This window comes from Lactuca saligna, chromosome 8, assembly GCF_052625555.1.
Source record: "Lactuca saligna cultivar CGN05327 chromosome 8, ASM5262555v1, whole genome shotgun sequence".
Lineage (NCBI taxonomy): Eukaryota > Viridiplantae > Streptophyta > Magnoliopsida > Asterales > Asteraceae > Lactuca > Lactuca saligna.
In genome coordinates, this window is record NC_136424.1 from 124,203,264 (window position 1) to 124,222,144 (window position 18,881).

The following is an 18,881-nucleotide window of genomic DNA, read 5'->3' on the forward strand; positions in this document are numbered from 1 at the left end:
GTATTTTTATCTTAATTATGATTTATAATATATAATATTCTTTAGAATTTATTGTTTCTGATATAATTGAGGTATTGTTTGTTTTTTCAGTGCAAAAATGTTTGCAATCCGCGTACTACATCTGCTTTTATCTATAGTAGAAAAGGTAGATCAAAAGGTTACATGACAAATGAATTAAAATGAATATTGTAGCGTATGATAATATGATGGTAAATTGTCAGAAAAATTCCAATATTTACAGTAAATTTACACTTTAGTCCCAATATATATATTTTTTTTGAATGAAAAATTCCTAAACATCGGCAAAAGTTTGCATTTTGACCATTTTTGACCAGGTGAAACCGGTACCAAATTAATTTGGGCTATTTCGTAAATTAACCAAAAATATTGGGATTTTTTTGAAAAATAAAAACATTAGGACTTTTCTACAAACAAAACTTTTGCTGCTATTATTATTATTATTATTATTATTATTATTATTATTATTATTATTATTAAAAATATGAATAAGAATACTATTTCTTGAACTTGTTATTATTAAGATTATTAATAATACATATAAATGCATTTAAAAGAAAAAAATAATATTAATGATATTTTTTCAGGATGGAGGTGAAGGAGATGGTGATGATTTTAACATTGAAATCATTAATGTCTGCTTGCATTTTTTTACTTTGTATATGGTCATTTCACATTTGTTATTATTGTTTTCAATTCCAGATATTAATTCTTAACAATTTAAAAGAAGTTGCATATTTGTAAAAGTGTTTATAAATAGTTTAAGACAGAATGATTTCTTACTCTGTATATAAAATTGTTTAACGTAGAAATATTATTTTCCAAATCCAACAGACCCACTACAAACATCTACATAAGTAGTCCATATCAAAAATTCAAAGTATTATTTACAAAATATTGTTAAATAAAAAGTAGTAGGACATTTTTTGGATTAATTCAAAAGTTTTAATCAAAATCTAAAACTATTAATCCAAAAAAATATCCTATTAATTTTTATTAAACAATTTTAATTAAACAAGATATTGTAATTAATTTTTATTACTCTTTGATGAACCGAAGAAAGCCATTCTCTCTGAAGCACAGACAGCTGATAATAAGGTCGACAATCTAAAGAATATAATCAATGACGCTGCAAAATCTATGGAAAGTGAATCTCATGATTCTAGCGAACCTCAAGGTCCAAACGAACCTCCAGGTCCAAACGAATCTCAAGGTCCATGAGAACCTACAAATAAACCGCACCGCGTACGAGGGGGAGGGCTCATCTACACTGAACGAACTGAATTGCCTTTCCAAGGGGAGAACCCATCTCCAACAATGACCCATGGAAGTGAAATCGAGGGGGAGAATTATAAACCAGATGTTGAAATTGTTTCGTCATTCGAGGGGAGAATAATAATACAAATGACGAAGATTCTCAATTAGAATTTGAAGAAGAAATAAATGTTGAATTGGATCCTGCTTACGATCCAAATTATCCTCCACTCATAAAATGGACACACGATCATCCAAAAACTCAAGTAATTGGCAAATCATCTGTGGGAGTTCTTACACGCTCACAACTGAAAGCGAAGCAAATTTCTTTATTCTCTTAAGTAGAATTATGCATGTTTAATTCCTTTGTTTCCAAGATTGAGCCGAAAACAGTAAAGACTGCACTTGATCACTCTAATTGGGTACATGCTATGCAAGACGAACTCAATGATTTTGAGCGAAACCGAGTCTAGAGACTAATATCCAAACCAAAGGATACATCTATAGTTGTTTTGAAATGGGTATTCCGGAACAAGATGGATAAAGAAGGGAGCGTGATACACAACAAAGCAAGGCTAGTGGTTAAGGGATATTGTCAGGAATAAGGAATCGACTATGAAGAAACCTTCACTCCTGTAGCAAGGTTGGAATCATTTCGGATCTTTCTGGCATACACTGTGGTGGTTGTCGAGGCCAACACAAATAATAACCCTAAATATTACACACTAAAATAGTGTATAGTGGTAAAGGGATCGAATCCACGGAGATTGGTTCAATTTATAACTCTATGAAAAATCTCTTTGTAAAAATACTTGTAAAATGACAATAAAAATAAAATGGGGGGGGGGGGGGGGGGTTGGTGTTTTGAAATACTTGAAACAAACTAGAGTTAACTATGATTTAAATAGACAAATGCAGCAAAAATAAGAGTTTGATGTAAAATCAATAAGGGAGAGATGGTTGACTTAAAGTTTCCTCACTTTGACTTTTGATGAACATATCATTAGAATCCAATAGTGCAATATTTTGATTTAAATCCTTAATTTGGTTATAGTAATCCAACGAGCTTGAGATTACCTAGACTTTTCTTAATTGTTGAAATGGCTAGAGAAGCTCATAACAATTTCCTTAGTCAAAGTCACTAATTCCAAATAGCATGTAATTAGTGAAAGTCAACTAGCATTAAGAACCAAAAAATCACCAAATCCAAGAGGAGTCAATTGCTTTCACCACCATGTTGGAGGAAATGTTTTTATGATTGTGTGAAGAAAAAACAACACAAAAATCACTTGTTGCTTGCTAATTTGAGGATCATTTACTTAATCAAGAAATTAGCCAACTAATCACCACAAACATATTTAAACTCATGAATAAAAACATACTAGTAGTGATAATATGATGAAACACAAAACATTTCCATAAAGATTCAAGAACAAGTTCATAGATTCTTCAACATCCAACAAAAGTTCAAAGGATTCAACAAAAAGTCAACCAAGATTTGTTTAGCCAAGCATGGCTAAACTCAAATGAACAAAGTTAGATAAGATTGTACCAAACATTTGACAAGATTCAAGAGGTGAAAAGAAGATGTTCTTCAAGTGTTCTTGGCCTCCAAAAGTGCTCCAAACTCCAGAGAGAAAAGCTCAAAATCGGACCTCCAAGATTCTGCTAAAGAGGCACACCAACCTTCCCAATATATTGCTCTAAGCAAAATCCCGAAATTGCCCTTGTCGGGAATCCACGCGGGCCACGGGGAATCTTACGCGGGCCGCGGGTACTGACGGGAATTTTGGGATTCTTCAAGTCTTGGGCCCCCACAGCTAATCCGTTGGCCCAGTTCGAGTCCAATCAGCTTCTAGCCCATTTTTCTTCAATGTTTCTTCAATTTGAGCCCAATTTATCTTTCCACATCACTCAAAACTTCCGCAAACTCCCAAATATTGATCTTGCATACTCAAGAATTCTCCCGCATCTTTCAAATTTAAAGCTTAATTTTTCCAAGCCTTCAAGCAATTGACAAGTCCACCCCATGAATCACCTTCATAGCCATCAAGCATGAAATCTCCAATTCCCTTCAAGCCCAATCGCCTCCCAAGAGTGCCGCCCCGCTAGTTTCCAAGAAAATCTGCAATAATGCTCAAGAAACTAGAAAGTACCCCGAAATGGTCATAAAAATAACAAAAGGGAAAATATGCATGAAAGTTAACTAAAATGCGAATGAAATGTACTAAAATAAACTATAAAAAGAAGTAAATAAAATGAAGCTATCACACTGCTCACAAGAATTTCGAAGTCTTTCAAATGGACATCAAGTGTGCGCTTTTGAATGGAGAACTAGAAGAGACCGTGTACGTCGAGAAACCACCTGGATTTGTGAACGGGAAGTTTCCCAATCATTGCTACATTATGGACAAGGCAGTTTACGGTCTAAAGCAAGCCCCGAGAGCTTGGTATGAAACACTAACTCGTTTTCTAAAAATGTATAACTTCAAACAAGGTTCAGTTGACCCAACCTTCTTTCGCAAGAAAGAGGGTGAACACCTAATGATTGTCTAAATATACGTCGATGACATCATCTTCGGTTCTACGAATCCCAACTTAACAGCTAAATTCCGGAAGTTGATGGAGACTAAGTTTGAGATGAGCTCAATGGGTCAAATTAACTTTTTCCTTGGACTGAACATAATACAGGGACCCGAATGCATCTTCATTAATCAAGAGGCTAACACGAAGACTTTACCGGCTAGGTTCGGTATGATGGTAGACTCTAAAGTAAAGGTTCCAATGGCATTCAGAACGAAGCTGACACCATCTCTGGAGAAACCGGTTGGTGATATGACACTCTATCGTCAAATGATAGGGTCTTTAATGTATCTAACAGCTAGTAGACAAGACATTATGTTTTCTATTTGCTATTGTGCCAGGTTCCAAGCTAATCCACGCGAACCTCATATGGTGGCTGTGAAAAATATCATCAGATATTTAAAGCAAACCTCATATCTCGGTCTTTGGTACCCAGTAAAAACTGGCTTCTTTGTTCAAGCATTCTCTGATGCCGATCTTGGAGGATGTGGGTTAGACCGAAAGAGCACCACTGGCGGGTTTCAATTCCTTGATGGAATACTCGTTAGCTGGCAATCCAAGAAGAAAACATTGGTGTATCTTTCTACAGCTGAAGCTGAATATATTGTTGCTGCATCATGCACTTCACGGGTCATATGGATACAAAGTCAACTTAGAAACTATGGCCTAAACATGAAGAAAATTCCCCTCTATTGTGACTCAAATAACACTATTAGGATATGTCACAACCTAGTGTAACACTCCAAAATGAAACATATAGCACTAAGATACCACTTTATCAAGGATCACGTTGAAGATGGTAATGTGGAGATTCACTTTGTTCGATCCGCTGAGCAATTAGCTAACATTTTCACTAAAGCCTTACTAGAGGCAAGCTTCAATAAAATACTCCAAGGCTTAGGAATGATGGAAGCTGAATCAGTACCGAAACCCTTTTCGCCTCATTAAAATTAGGCAAGCGAAATAGAACGAATGCTCGGTCTATTTTAGTTCCGTATTTTTCGGAATTGAAATGAACGAAACGCTCGGTCCATTTCGCTTCATCTCTCCAAAGGTCAAATTTCGGTTGTATACTTTTTGTACACTATGTATTTCTTTTCTTAATTAGTTTTATGTTTTTCAGTTCTTTTCATAAAATCCAATAATATTTTTCTTTTCTGTTTTTTTTTTCTTTTCAGAAAATTCATAAAATCCAAAAATATTTTTCTTTTCTATTTTTATTTCTTTTTAGAAATTTCATAAAATCCAAATATTTTTCTTTTCTGTTTTTATTTTTTTTCAGAAAATTTATAAAATCCAAAAATATTTTTCTTTTCTGTTTTTATTTTTTTCAGAAAATTCATAAAATCTAAAAACACTTTCTTTTCTATTGTCATTATTTTTCAAATATATATATATATATATATATATATATATATATATATATATATATATATATATATATATATATATATATATATATATATATATATATCTCACCACCACTATCCTAATTACATCCGAACCTCAGGTTCGTGTAAATGTATCTAATGCGGGGCCACCTACTTCAGGTATAGATACACCCATTACCTCTAAGCCTCTATCTCCACCTCCCTCACATGAATCTAACATCGTTCTTGGTGGAGCGGATATGGAGTTTGACTCCTTCTACTATAGTCCCTACATAGTTCAAAGCGATTATGATGAAGATGCTCCTGTAACGAAGAGGCAATTGAGGGATGTTAATGAAAAGCTTGACAAATTGCTTTCTTCTTCCTCTTTCACTCCCAGCGAGACATACTCTGAGGCTGCTATCAAGGCTTTGTTGGGAACCTTTGTCAAGGAGCATGATACTTCCATTTCCAATGTTTCCAAAGCCATTTATGCCTCTACTTCCTCATGTCAGAAGGCATCAATTGCCGTTGAAGAATCCACCAAATATTGCAAGAAAGCGACCGGAAAAAAAAAAAAAAAAAAAAAAAAAAAAAAAAAAAAAAAAAACTAATTTTTGATGCTCACATTTTTCTAGATTCTCTTCAGGCTGCTGCTAAGAAGAATTCTCAAACAGTGAATGCTTTTGTTGACAATATTACTCAATCCTTTCAAGCTAAGAAGAAGCACTTTGAAGAGGCACGCCAAAACACCAAGTCTGACTACAAAAAGCTTTAAACATCCATCCATGGTCGTCTTGATAAACTCCAGGCTGATCTTGCCTTGGAAAAAAAAGGTCATGGATGAACTTGCTCTCAAAACCACGAAGGTTAAGACTCAGGCCTTGAAGTTCACTCAGGCGCACTAGGAAATCGATGACCTCAAGTCAGAGCGAGCTGTCATTAAAAGATGTGTTGGTGATGTGCACTCTCATCTCTTAAATCTCCTGGAAGCACACGATTCGGTCCTTACTATCACTGTTCGATGGCACTTGGCTGAGAAGCTGAGACCAGCTCTTGACATACTGAGCAGAATTGAATGTGTTCCAGAGACTGTTGTCCCTCCGAAACAAGGGGGAGAAGAAGGTCAAGGTCAACCATGAAAACCTCCAACAAGCAAACCCACTTCACAACCGAAAGTCACCGCTAAACCGAAGGGTAATGAAGCTTTGTTTTCTAGTGTGAAGGACAAAGGCAAGAAGAAAATTAGTGACGATGATGAGGTAGAAACCGAAGAAAATGCTCTCAAAATAAATCGAACTGACCAAGAGCTTGAAGAAAAACTTTGCATCGCAGGGAAAGCGGTAGAGAGGGAAAGAAAAGCGAACGATGTATTGGAACGTAGAAAATCTATATTTCCTTTGTGGTCGTTGGAAAGACTTTAAAAGAATAAATTGAGTCTCCTAGAGCACATTGGCTCAAACCAGTTCTCTCATTTGATCGTGAGAATTCCAAAGATTCTCAGTTCGACATGCCAATCACCGAGGCATTCGTATTTCATTGCTTTGAGCCAACAGTTGTTGTACGCTCTCCTGATCCGAAGATTGATGGAGAACATATTGAATAGTATCTCGCTTTTTCTCAACCTCAATACTTGAGTTGGAGCGCACAAAGGATCACAACAGTTAAGGTATTGAAACAACTTCAACAGGGAATTTTATCAATGTGAAGTTCAAAGTGATCCAAGGCTCTAACAGTTTGGTTCATATGATTTCTGTTGTTGATTTGTGAAATTTAAATCCTCATGACTGGATCCTCCTGAACAACATCTTGCTAACTGATCAACAACAATATGAGCCTATCATCGATCACATCAAGCGGATGTCGGTATGTTACATTCTTGAAGTCACGAAGATGGATCAGGAGATCGCCTCTGCCTTGAGAAAGAAGTCTACAATCAAACCAATTGGGAAGGCAAGCGACGTCGACATGATGCTGATGGCTAAAATCGACCCGAAGTATCACATTGTCATGTTAACTAGAGGCGAAGGTGAAAGATGCTTGTTCGCTCTTGATGACAAACACCTATTCTCCACTTCTTGTCTGGAGCACATTCTTGATGTTATTTATAGGTGTAAACAATGAAACTGATAAGAAGATTTTTTTGGATATGCTTCGGTGGTACATTGACTTCCGTCAGACTCTTCTCAACATCATACCGAAGCTATTCAAGACTGTGAAGAAATCCACCCTCACTCAACCAAAGTGATCTCTCACCTCAATTGATGCAAAGGGGGAGATTGTTGAGTCTAGGAGTTGTGTCATTGGGCTTTTTCATTTCATCCAATTTTATCATGGTTTGGGCCTGTCCAGCTGTGTTTTTATTATTAGGGTTTAGTATTTATGGTACATGCATGCACCGTCATTAAAACGCTTAGGATAATTATTTTTCATGGTATTGTAACCCTAGCACACCTTTACAAGAGAAGTTATTCATTGAGCTCTTCTGAGGTGTTGTAGTCTTAATCATTCAACATCTGTTTGATTCATCTTGTGTTCTTTCTATTGTTGACATTCTTATTTACTTGTTAAGAATCTAATCGATCTTAAAAGAGTTTTCCAACTCTATATATATATATATATATATATATATATATATATATATATATATATATATATATATATATATATATATATATCTTTCCCTCTCTCTATCTATCTCTATCTCTTTCCTCTCTCAAATAGATCTGAGGTGGAACACCACATCTTTCTCCTTCTTTCTTATAGACAAATCAGAAGATGGACGGTATGTCATCAGCACAAATACATCGTCTTCTACACTTTCATTGCCGATGTCATTGTTAGGTTTTCTTAAATTAACCTGCAGCAAGATAATGGTGGTGATAGGTTTTCAGATCCTGAATCCAAAATGAAACACTAATCTAGACTCGTTCTTAGAGATCTTGAAACAAGAAGGGCATAGATGTTAGGGTTTCAGGAAATGAGAAAGGTGGAAATAAGAGAAAGGGAGCGATATAGACTGGTGAAGGGGAAGTTGCTATTGTTTTTCGTCTTCTAATTCATCACACTGGTGTTCTTCATTTTCTGATTCATCAATCGAGTTTTTGCAACTTATCAATTGCGATTTCTGCAAATTGTTCTTACAAATCTTTGATTTTCATCCTTCCCCTTTTATATAAGTCTTCAAAATCCGAAGTTAACCCTACAACACCATAAAATCGCAAAGCTTTTGTGTAGCCATCGAGTTTTCTGATGTGCATTTCTCTTCCGATAGCCTCCTTTGATTCTTGAGTGTGTGATTTAATATGTTTTGAATTTGAACCCAGGTGAACATTTGCTTCATCATTGTGTATGTTGAATTAGAGAGAGAGAGAGAAAGAGAGAGTTAGAGTTAGAGTTAAAGAGAGAGAGAGAAAGAAAGAGAGAGAGAGGGAGAGAGAGATAGAGGTTAGATGATATTTTATTTAGCTTTTTCTTTTATTTTTATAAATAAAAGAAACTGAAAAAACAAAAGTAAAAGGGAAAATCTATCATTTGAAATATTTTTTAATAGTTTTGGGCCCAAACTACAACAAAATTCTTACTTTTGACCACTGGTGCAACACAAAAACATTTTGGACCAAGCATCCAATTTTTGACATACCACAAGGACCAAACATGCAATTTTGTAGATGCAAATTAAAAATAAAGTTATATGAATATGAAAAACAAGTGTTTATGGTCACCACTCACCACCATCAAGTTGATCTAAGAGTGTTCACTTAGTTTGAAACAATTTACCTCGGAGTAAGGGTCGGTCCAATGTTTTCTCTTGCCCCGTGCCAAACGGTGTAATAATGCCCCATAGTTATCCAAGGGCTAATGCCATTAAATCCCCGAAATTTTCAAGAGAAGTTTGTTTATGTCCTAAGTCCATTTTTGTGTCGACTGAAAATTTAGGCAAAAATTATCATTCATACTCCTTTTTTCTATTTCACCATTTTATGGTATTTAGGTATGTTTAGTTTGCTTAAACAGTAAACTTAAACAAAGACGATGCCAAATATCGAACTTGCGACCTTCGAGAAAAATGCATGTAACATCCGGACTTTTATCAGGTATCTTGTTAATTGCATTTTGTTGATTTGTGAGGGGGACTCGGCGAGTTGGAGCTCAGACTCGCCGAGTAGGGACGCGGATTGGACGCAGGATCGCGCCTGGACTCGGCGAGTCCAGGGTATGGACTCGGCGAGTCTGCGCTGTGTAATGAAACCCTAATTTCTCGGGTTTGAGACTTATTTAAAGAGCCTAATGGTCGTCATTTGTGCCCACCAGCCCTTGAGTGAAACCCTAATCGTGTGTGAGCACTTGGAGCTAAGTAGGAGGCCATTATTGACCTTGAAGGTGCCATTTTTGCAAGGAAGAGAAGAGCTAGCCAAGGGAGAGCAAGAAAGAGCCATTTCTGTGGGTTAGGAGTCCAGAGCATCATTTTGTGGTAATAAATCCGAATTATCTTCTTGTTTGTTACTGTTTATTGAGATTTAGGGTTGTTGAACCCTTTCATGGCTAGGTTTGGTGTCCTTTTTGGTCCCTTATGAGGTTGGAACCATAGATTTGGACCCTTAGGGGTCCAGAGTGTCCCTTTACCCAAGCTTTTTGGGGATCAATGGAGGCTTTGGATTGGAATCCTCATGCCTTAGGTCAAAAACTCCATTATGGAGCTATAGTGGGTGTTATGGGCACCAAGATGGGAACTTTACATGATGAATCAGTCGAGGGAGGCCAGATCTATAGTTTTGGAAGCAGATCTGACCTTAGAAGCGAGATTGGAGTGATTGCATGGCACGGACTCGCTGAGTCTGTTCATCCGACTCGGCGAGTATCTTGAAGATTGCCTTGGGACTGTTCAGCGAGTGGTCCAATCGAGTCATGGGTAGACTCGGTGAGTCAGGGTGAGTTGGAGAGGGGTGACGAGTGTACTGAGTCAACCTTGGACTCGCCGAGTTGTCCTAGAAGACTCGGCGAGTTGAGTCGGGGTAGCCCCGCGATTCATGCAGGTGAAACTCGTCGAGTAAGGGGGGGGGATACTCGACGTGTAGTAAGAAGATTTCAGAGGGTTGGTGAAAACGACTAGACTCGCCGAGTCGCTATGGTACTCGCCGAGTCCGATCAGACTTGACCGTTGACCAGAGTTGACTTGTGTTGACTTCTTATAGATAGTCAACCTTAGAGATATAAAGTATTAATTAGAAACATATAATGCTATAGGAGGATTAGAGCTCGGAGGATCGAGCACGAGGGATTCCCAGGATTCGTGAGATACCGAGATACGCGAGGTGAGTCTTTTCACTATATAATTTTAGTTTTGGCGCAACGTTGAATAATTTTAGTATATCATCAATTTAATTTGATATATCTGTCAATTATATGAAATATCAAATAATAAAATTTCATTACTATTGTGATAATTTAATTTATATACTGTATTTTCACTAATCTTAACGGTCTTATTTTTTCTAATAACCGTAACGCTTTTACTAAATGTATTTTTTACAAATCTCCTAATATCTTATAATTTTAATCTTACTTTATAATTTTTCATAACTATGTTATTTTCAAGATTGACTGCTTTAATAGTGTTTTTTTTTCAATCTATTCAATTTTATATTTCATTGTACAACATCATCGTTTGTATGTATTCTGAAATTTCACTTTAAAAATGTTTAATGTTTACACCTTGATATTAATTTTTTTAATAAACTCATGTAATAATTATGGAATATATATCTCATTTTAATTAATATTCACTTCCTTTATTATATCAAATTCCTCATTAAATGGATATATTTTTGGAAAATAATAATTATAATAGGACAGCATTATCTAAAACGTAAATGTTTGATATACTTTTGGAGAAAAAAAAATCAGGATCATTAAAAAAAAATTATATAAAGAAAATACAAATTTAAATTTGTTGAAATTATTGATGAAATTACTGGCGAAAATTTATTTTGGAAGGAGTTATATTTTGTAAGGTATAATAATATTACAAAATTTGAAATATCTATATTTGTTGTGCAAATTAATAAATTTTATTGTTACTATACGAAGATAAAAAAGTAGGTTGATATGATATACAAAAACATAATAATTTCAATGATATTTTAAAACCATGCCAAAATTAACCGGATTCTTATGATATAAAAAAAATCATAATCATCTCTAATATATAAAAATAACATTTTCGTAATTAATGTCGATTCCCAAGATAGTTAATTTTTGTTTTGTTAAAGGTACCTAATACCTTTTCATGTTTATTTGAAAAGTTTCAGAAAAGTAGTTAACTGATTTCATGTAATTTGTGACAAAGAAAATCGAAATATATGAATACATACATTTGATATAGGAACAAAAAATGATCGAAAAAAAATATAAAAAGCGAAAGAAGGTACTGACCTTCTAGCGCACAAGAGCGAATGTTGATAACAGAGAATAATGATGGAAGTTATAAGCAATATTAACGATGTTGTAGGAGAAGGCTTGAAGAAAAGAAACGATTGAAAATAAATGTGAGTCGCGGATTCAATGATGAATCATATATGTATGTAATAATTCGAATATGATTTTTCGGTATTAATGATTTCCTAATAAAAAAAGATTTTATATTACTGGTTTACTAATATAAACGGATTTATATTAATAGTTGATATTAAGGCTTTGATTGAAATGATTTGTTAGTAATATATTTTTAAAATTGATCATATTAAAATCTTCATAACTGAAAATTCAAGATGTAAAATATGGAAAGCTTTTATTGGAATTAAATACATTCCATTTCAACGAATTTAAGTTATTGATTGATGATTGGAAATCATTTATTGGAATTAAATACATTCCATATGGGGAAGATGATGTCAGCAATTTGATCTAAGGGTGGAAAAAATAAGATTGAAATACAATCAATGGTCCACATTATTTAAGATGATGTCATAAAGTTTCTCTTTTAGTAATATTTAAGATAGTTGAAGAAAAATATATTAATGGATTGTGTTTAAATATCTTTTCATTGTTATAAGTTTTATCAACTAATTTATAACACAAATAAAAATATTTTAGGTTAAAGTTGAAAAATAAAAACTTCAAAAATCAAAAGCGGACAATAAATATTGGACGGAGGGAGTATCACTAAAAAATAATAATAAATCACAATACGTATGGTACAAATAATAAACCATGAACATTACTTCTACTAACGACTTATTATGATTAGAAAAATTATTTATTGGAAAATAAACAAAAAGATTGTAAGATTGAATATTGAATTGTCAATTGACTTTTGTGCCTATGCATGCGTTGGAATCAGTCACAGGAAGAAAATTATGGGCTAAAAATGATATATTATATTAGTTAATGGGTTAAATTTATGCCTCATTATAGTTTCTGCCCTGAGCCTTAGCCCATCTTGCCTAGGTATCAGGTCGGGCCTGATTGGAGTGGGACTCAAATTTAAATCTTACAGACTTCAATATTGGGATGGTTTTTTATTAAAGAAATGTTTATGATCAAAATAATATTTGTTCAGTTTTAAAATTCTATGCATTTTGATTGAAATAACTATGTATAGTTGATAATTTAATATTATTTTAACTATTTTATAATTAATTATTTTAAAAAGTAGTAACATACCAGGTGTGATAGGTTAAAAGATAAGAGATAATAGAAGGACGGTGTTTGAATTGTACCGTGAAGATTGAAGAATTTTCAGCCCAACTCAAGACAAGTTCGTTAGTGGTGAGGAATTCTCTTTGTACTTCACCAATTATTTTGAAAACCACAAGCAACTTAGCTTTAGGAACGTTTTTAAGTCCATTGGAAAGGTTATTGACATCTTCATCATAAAGAATAGAAACCTTGCGAAACAAAAGTTTGGATTTTCCAAGTTCATGGGAGTATAGAACATCATATTATTCGAGGTCAAGCTTAACACCGTTTGGTTGAGGTCCTTTACGCTTATAGTCAATATTATAACATTCCAAAGAATCAAATGAGACAATAAAAGGAAAAGGCATAGATCGGCCTCAAAACTAACGAATCAATAGTGATAATGAAACCCAACATGCAAAAGAGCATCGTGGTTGAAAATGATAGGCTCGTGAATGAAAATGTTTCTTTTGTTGAGGTCCTTAAAGGGAATAAAACTATATGTGCTAATTTTGGATCTATTATGGATGTTAAGAGCCATAAATCACATTGTAACTTCAAATTCCATGAGATCAACATCTTCACAATGGAAGCTTTGAAAAACAAAGTTTATGGCTCTCTCCTTAGAGAGTTGAAATAGTTTAATATGCTCAAGAACTCTAGCATCTTAACACTCGTTTCTCAAATTGGATCAGAGGATTGTATAACAGAGTCAAAGCCATGAATTTTCAGGAAAACTATATGCCACGACTTGACATGAAGGATTTCACGACATGGCATGACAAGTAAGATCGTGCGTTCGAAATAGTTGTCACGACGTGACAAATAGAGTGTCATGACGTGACAACGTTTGCAGCTCATGCCCATGAATTTCTAGGGTTTCTTCCATATTTAATGCAATTAACTCGTGACCTAGGGTACCCTTCTCAACCTCCCACCTCCCTCAACAAAACCTTATCCCCATTACATGTTTGTGAGCTTGCTTGTAACATCCTTAAATTTATGACTAGGTTCTTGAATTAATAAAGTAAATAAAAAATGATTTATACAAATAAATCATCAAGTCATAATCAAAAGAAGTTGATCCTTTTGTGCGTCTGACATTGTATAGACAAATATTTGGATCTCTTCAACATGCCACCATATATACTCCTTATTCAGTAAATCTGGTTTGTCAATTCATGCATGCTCCAACAAATAAACATTGACAAGCTGTCAAGCGCATTCTTCTATATTTAAAAGGCACAATTAATCACTCCTTACATTTTAAGCCCATCAAAGCCAAAACTCTTCATACATTTTCTGATGCGGGTTGGAACTCAGATCGTGATGACAACAGATCTTAATACGAATTTGCGATTTTTCATGGCTCAAATCTCATAAGTTAGACATCTAGGCTAGATCAAGTATAGAGGCTGAGTATCATTCCTTGGCATATACTACGGCTGAATTGATGTGGAGAAAGCAACAAATCATTGATTTACAAGCTCCAATCACCAACCCTCCTCTTTTATTGTGTGATAATGTCGATGCAATATTTATGAGTAAAAATCCAGTAATTAGTACACGCTCCAAATACATTGCTCAGAATTTTCACTTTATCCGTGAGCAAGTTGAAGCAGGAAAATTGAGGATTTGGTATATCTCATGTGTTGACCAATTTGCTGATATATTCACAAAGCCTTTGGGAAAAGAACGTGTTCTCCTTCTTCGTTCCAAGCTACAAGTTTGTCCCTCTCTTGAGCTTGCCGGGGGATGATAACATAAATCAGATTATAAATGTGTGCAATTGTAAAATATTGAAGAATCATAATAGTTTTAGAATCGTCAAATTAGTTCCTGGTAGATAGGAGAGAGAATCGCTCTATTTTCCTGCATATATACTCTTGTAAACCTTGTTAATAGATATACAAATATATTCATACGTGCTTTTATAAGTGCAGCAAAAAGAAATGACGAAGTAAAAAGAAACCAAAAACTTATTCAACTCACCATCTGAAATTGGTATTGAAATGTTGTGACATAAATATAATATATAGCCCTTAAGATGTTACTTCATTAATGTGCGTTGACGAAGTAAATCAAGTATATATAGAAATACCCTTGAAGCCCGAGTCTTTAGGATCCAAACTAAAAGGCAAACATAGCTGAGTTTATGCACTACTCTAATGTCCAATAACTGTCGTGAGAAACCGTTAGCGTAAGAATTTCACTTGTATTTTGACCCCAAAGTTCTAGCTCATTCATGTATATATATATACAAGGGGCAACAATATTGGTGATCTAGGAAAACATCACAACGTACATACTGACTTAATCATTGCTCCAATGATTTTGCTATTCAATACATACATCGTCCTCCACCTTCTCCATGACTGTTTAAATCTTCCATCCTTGCCACATGGATATAGGCGGTGGCCCTGGTGCTAACCAACTTATCGTTAATGCTGGATTCAAAAGCCAAATATTGAAACCAATTTTTATTGGTGAATGGACAACTGGAACCCAATGTGGGTGTGTAGGTGCCATGAAAATAGTTGATGATTCAAATACTGAATTATATGGTCTTGAACCCTACCCGTTATATTTGTGATGTATGTTATCAGTATGACGTTACTTATCATAATTAATGATGTTAGAGGGAGGTTGATGTATAGCATTATTTTTGTTAGTTAATTTATTTAATCATGCATGTGTGTTGTTGTTTCATATCATCACGGGCTCTATCCATGTTGTATCATTGCACTAGTTAATTACTTCTTTTTTATCAACCGAATGCTTGATTATAAACCCATTACGAAACTAAAATTATGTATCTTTGATGGACAGTTGCAATAAATTTTGGAAAAAAAAAATATAGAACTCATGGTTCAAAGGAAATGGCGTTCAACAACAATTTGTTTCCTTTAATAATGTCCTTAAGCTATACTTAGTAACGGTTGTAATTAGTCAAGATTCTCATTATAACCACAAATATTTTAGATAATTCAAGTATAAAGGATATGAAATGATGATAATGTAAAAGCTAAAACGCTCCAATAATGTATTCATTATTCAAAACATACGTTCTCCTCTTCCTTCTTCAATTTTTTATATTTTCTGGATTTGCCGGCCGCCGAGACCGCCTAGCTGGTGGCGCACACCGTAACAAACGTGTCAAAGATGGTGGAGCCGATTACACAATGCCAGAAATCTCCACCAAATTCAGGGGAGAATGGGTACTCGATAATCCAAACGTTGGTGTGGGTGCCATGCAACTCCAGTTGATGCCTAACGATCAGGTCGTTTGGTTTGATACGACGTCACTTGGGCCATCTGCTCGAAAATTGGAACCCCCAGGAAACTGCCCGCTTAACCCGGATATGAACAACAAGCCTGATTGCTTTGCCCACGCTCTTGCATACAACTGGAAAACCGGAACTAGTAGAACCATTGTGGTATGTTTCTATAATTCCATTTGTTTAATTAATTAATAACCCGTCTAGGCGTCTATATCTGAAATTTATAATTGAGCAGTTTGCATGCATCATGTCTATTACAGTTGTCAGGTGAACCATGGTGTTCGTCGGGGAATTTATGGCCTAATGGTAATCTAGTGGCTACCGGAGGTACCTTTACCGGTGTCAAAGCTGTAAGAATGCTCCCTAAAGATGATCTGAAAGCAAACTTCATCGAAAGGAGAAATGTGCTTGCTGATTATCGATGGTATGTACAAAAGATTACCGATTGTTTATACTTTACACATTCTTGATCTATAAAATGTATATTCACGTTGAATAATGAAATGGAATGGAATCAATCACAGGTATGCATCTAACCAGGTTTTGGAAGATGGAAGCGCAGTATTGGTGGGGGGTCGGGACGCCTTCAGCATTGAGGTGGTGCCACCATCACTTAACTTCCAACCTAAGAAAATCGACTTCCCATTTCTTAAAGAAACATGCACACCCCCGAAGGGGCCAAATAGATTCATCGAGAACAACTTATACCCGTTTGTTTACTTACTTCCAGACGGAAATATATTCCTCTTCGCCAATGACAGGTCCATGAACTTAAATCCTCGCACAGGACAGATTTTTGTAGAGCATCCAATTCTTCCAGGTGGTGCTCGCAACTACCCTGCTTCTGGCATGTCTGCTCTACTTCCACTCAAGCTAGGTCCAGATAACTTATTTCCTCTAAACGTTGAGGTCGTTGTTTGTGGTGGCAACAAGCACACCGCATTTGAAATGGTTGATGCAAAGCATGTCAAAGACAAGGTGTTTGTACCTGCGTTACAAGATTGTCATAGAATTCATCCCATGAATAAAGGTGCAAAATGGGAGAACGAACAAAATATGCCGACACCGAGGGTCATGGGCGACCTTCTACACCTTCCCACAGGCGATCTCCTCATGATTAATGGCGCTAAAAAGGGTACTGCTGCATGGGATGATGCCATTGATCCTAACTTTGCTCCGGTTTTATATACTCCATTTAAGCGTATGGGTAAAAGGTTTAAGGAAATGAAACCTACGAATATCGCCAGGATGTATCATTCCACCTCAGCGTTGTTGCCGGACACCAGGATCTTGGTCGCCGGCAGCAACCCGAATCAATTCTACACATTCAATGTCCCATTCCCTACGGAGTTGAGGGTCGAGAAATTCTCCCCACATTACTTAGATCGTGCACTTGACAAAGATAGGCCCACAATCGTCGAACCCACTACTGATAAGGTCTTAAAGTATAGAGCACCCTTTAAGATTACAGTTCAATTTAAAAGTAACATAGTATTGCAGCCAGGTGAGGCTAAGATAACCTTGATATACCCACCGTTTACCACTCATGGTTTCTCTCAAAATCAGAGGTTGATCGTTCCAACGATAAAGGAGATTAACAATAATGTGATCACTGCACTTGCGCCACCATGTGGAAAGATTGCGCCTCCTGGGTACTATATGATGTTTGTCAATCGTCTTGGAGTTCCTGGACACGGTATTTGGGTCCACATTGACTAGTAGAGATCATTATTTTGTTTTCTTGCAATTATGTAACTTTTTCTTGAGCTCTTCCTACATATTTTTCCTTAGAAGTTTAAGTTATAAACGAATCGTCTATACCATGAACCACAGTGACTTAATATTAGTTGTTAAAGCTTGATCAGGAGTTGTATTGACGATTCTAGTTAGAAATTGATTACTTGTGGTGGTGATCAATGAATATTGGTGTATGATGTAAATATGTGTTGTTAATCAAGCTACTTGTAATTAACATGTCTATCATGTGCGTTTCATAGTTTGTCAGAGTTAGTTGTTCATGATGTCAGTTTAGTAATTTCGCTATTAATATTGTAGATTTGTTATTTTTCTGCAATTTGTTTTAGGTTTGTTGATATATATATATATATATATATATATATATATATATATATATATATATATATATATATATATATATATATATATATATATATATATATATAATAGTTTATGACCCGTGGGAACCACAGTTATAAAATTAATTAAGCTCAAAATTATTAATCAATTATTTTAAATAAATTATTAATTAAAAGATGTTTTTATTAATTATATGAAATTATAATCGTTGATTCAAATAAATATGTAAAATTAATTTTTAGTATATATTAGACATTTTTTATTTGTAAATTAATGAAAACAATAATATAAAATTTAAAATTTAAAATTTAAAATAGAGAATAAATACATTGACAAATAGCATTACATTAATAATGATATCTAATAAATTTAAAATAAAGAACTAATAGATTAACAAGTAACAACACATTGATTAAGAGGTCTAATATGATGACACATGATAAAAGAACTACTCTTTTATTAACATATATATATATATATATATATATATATACATATATATATATATATATATATATATATATATATCTTAGATGAAAAAGTATTATAATATCTTCGTTAAGTTGATGTATATATTATAATATCCGTGTAATACGCA

At 34.6% G+C, this 18,881-nt stretch overlaps 1 protein-coding gene across 1 annotated transcript; it reads left to right on the forward strand.

Annotated features, from left to right (window-relative positions):
- The first annotated feature begins 15,922 nt into the window (after window positions 1-15,922).
- On the forward strand, window positions 15,923-18,202 carry LOC145011643 (putative aldehyde oxidase Art an 7). The gene is made up of 3 exons (XM_078970380.1): window positions 15,923-16,342; window positions 16,447-16,610; window positions 16,711-18,202. Exons 1-3 carry the CDS (start codon window positions 15,947-15,949, stop codon window positions 17,903-17,905), a joined length of 1,755 nt encoding a protein of 584 aa, XP_078826506.1. The 5' UTR covers window positions 15,923-15,946; the 3' UTR covers window positions 17,906-18,202.
- The last annotated feature ends 679 nt before the right edge of the window (window positions 18,203-18,881 follow it).

Bases quoted from the DNA above. Each gene is read 5' to 3' on its own strand.
- LOC145011643 (XM_078970380.1), top strand. From the start codon at position 15,947: ATGTATTCATTATTCAAAACATACGTTCTCCTCTTCCTTCTTCAATTT. The intron at 16,343-16,446 runs GTATGTTTCTAT...TGTCTATTACAG, and splicing joins GAACTAGTAGAACCATTGTG to TTGTCAGGTGAACCATGGTG. The intron at 16,611-16,710 runs GTATGTACAAAA...AATCAATCACAG, and splicing joins GTGCTTGCTGATTATCGATG to GTATGCATCTAACCAGGTTT.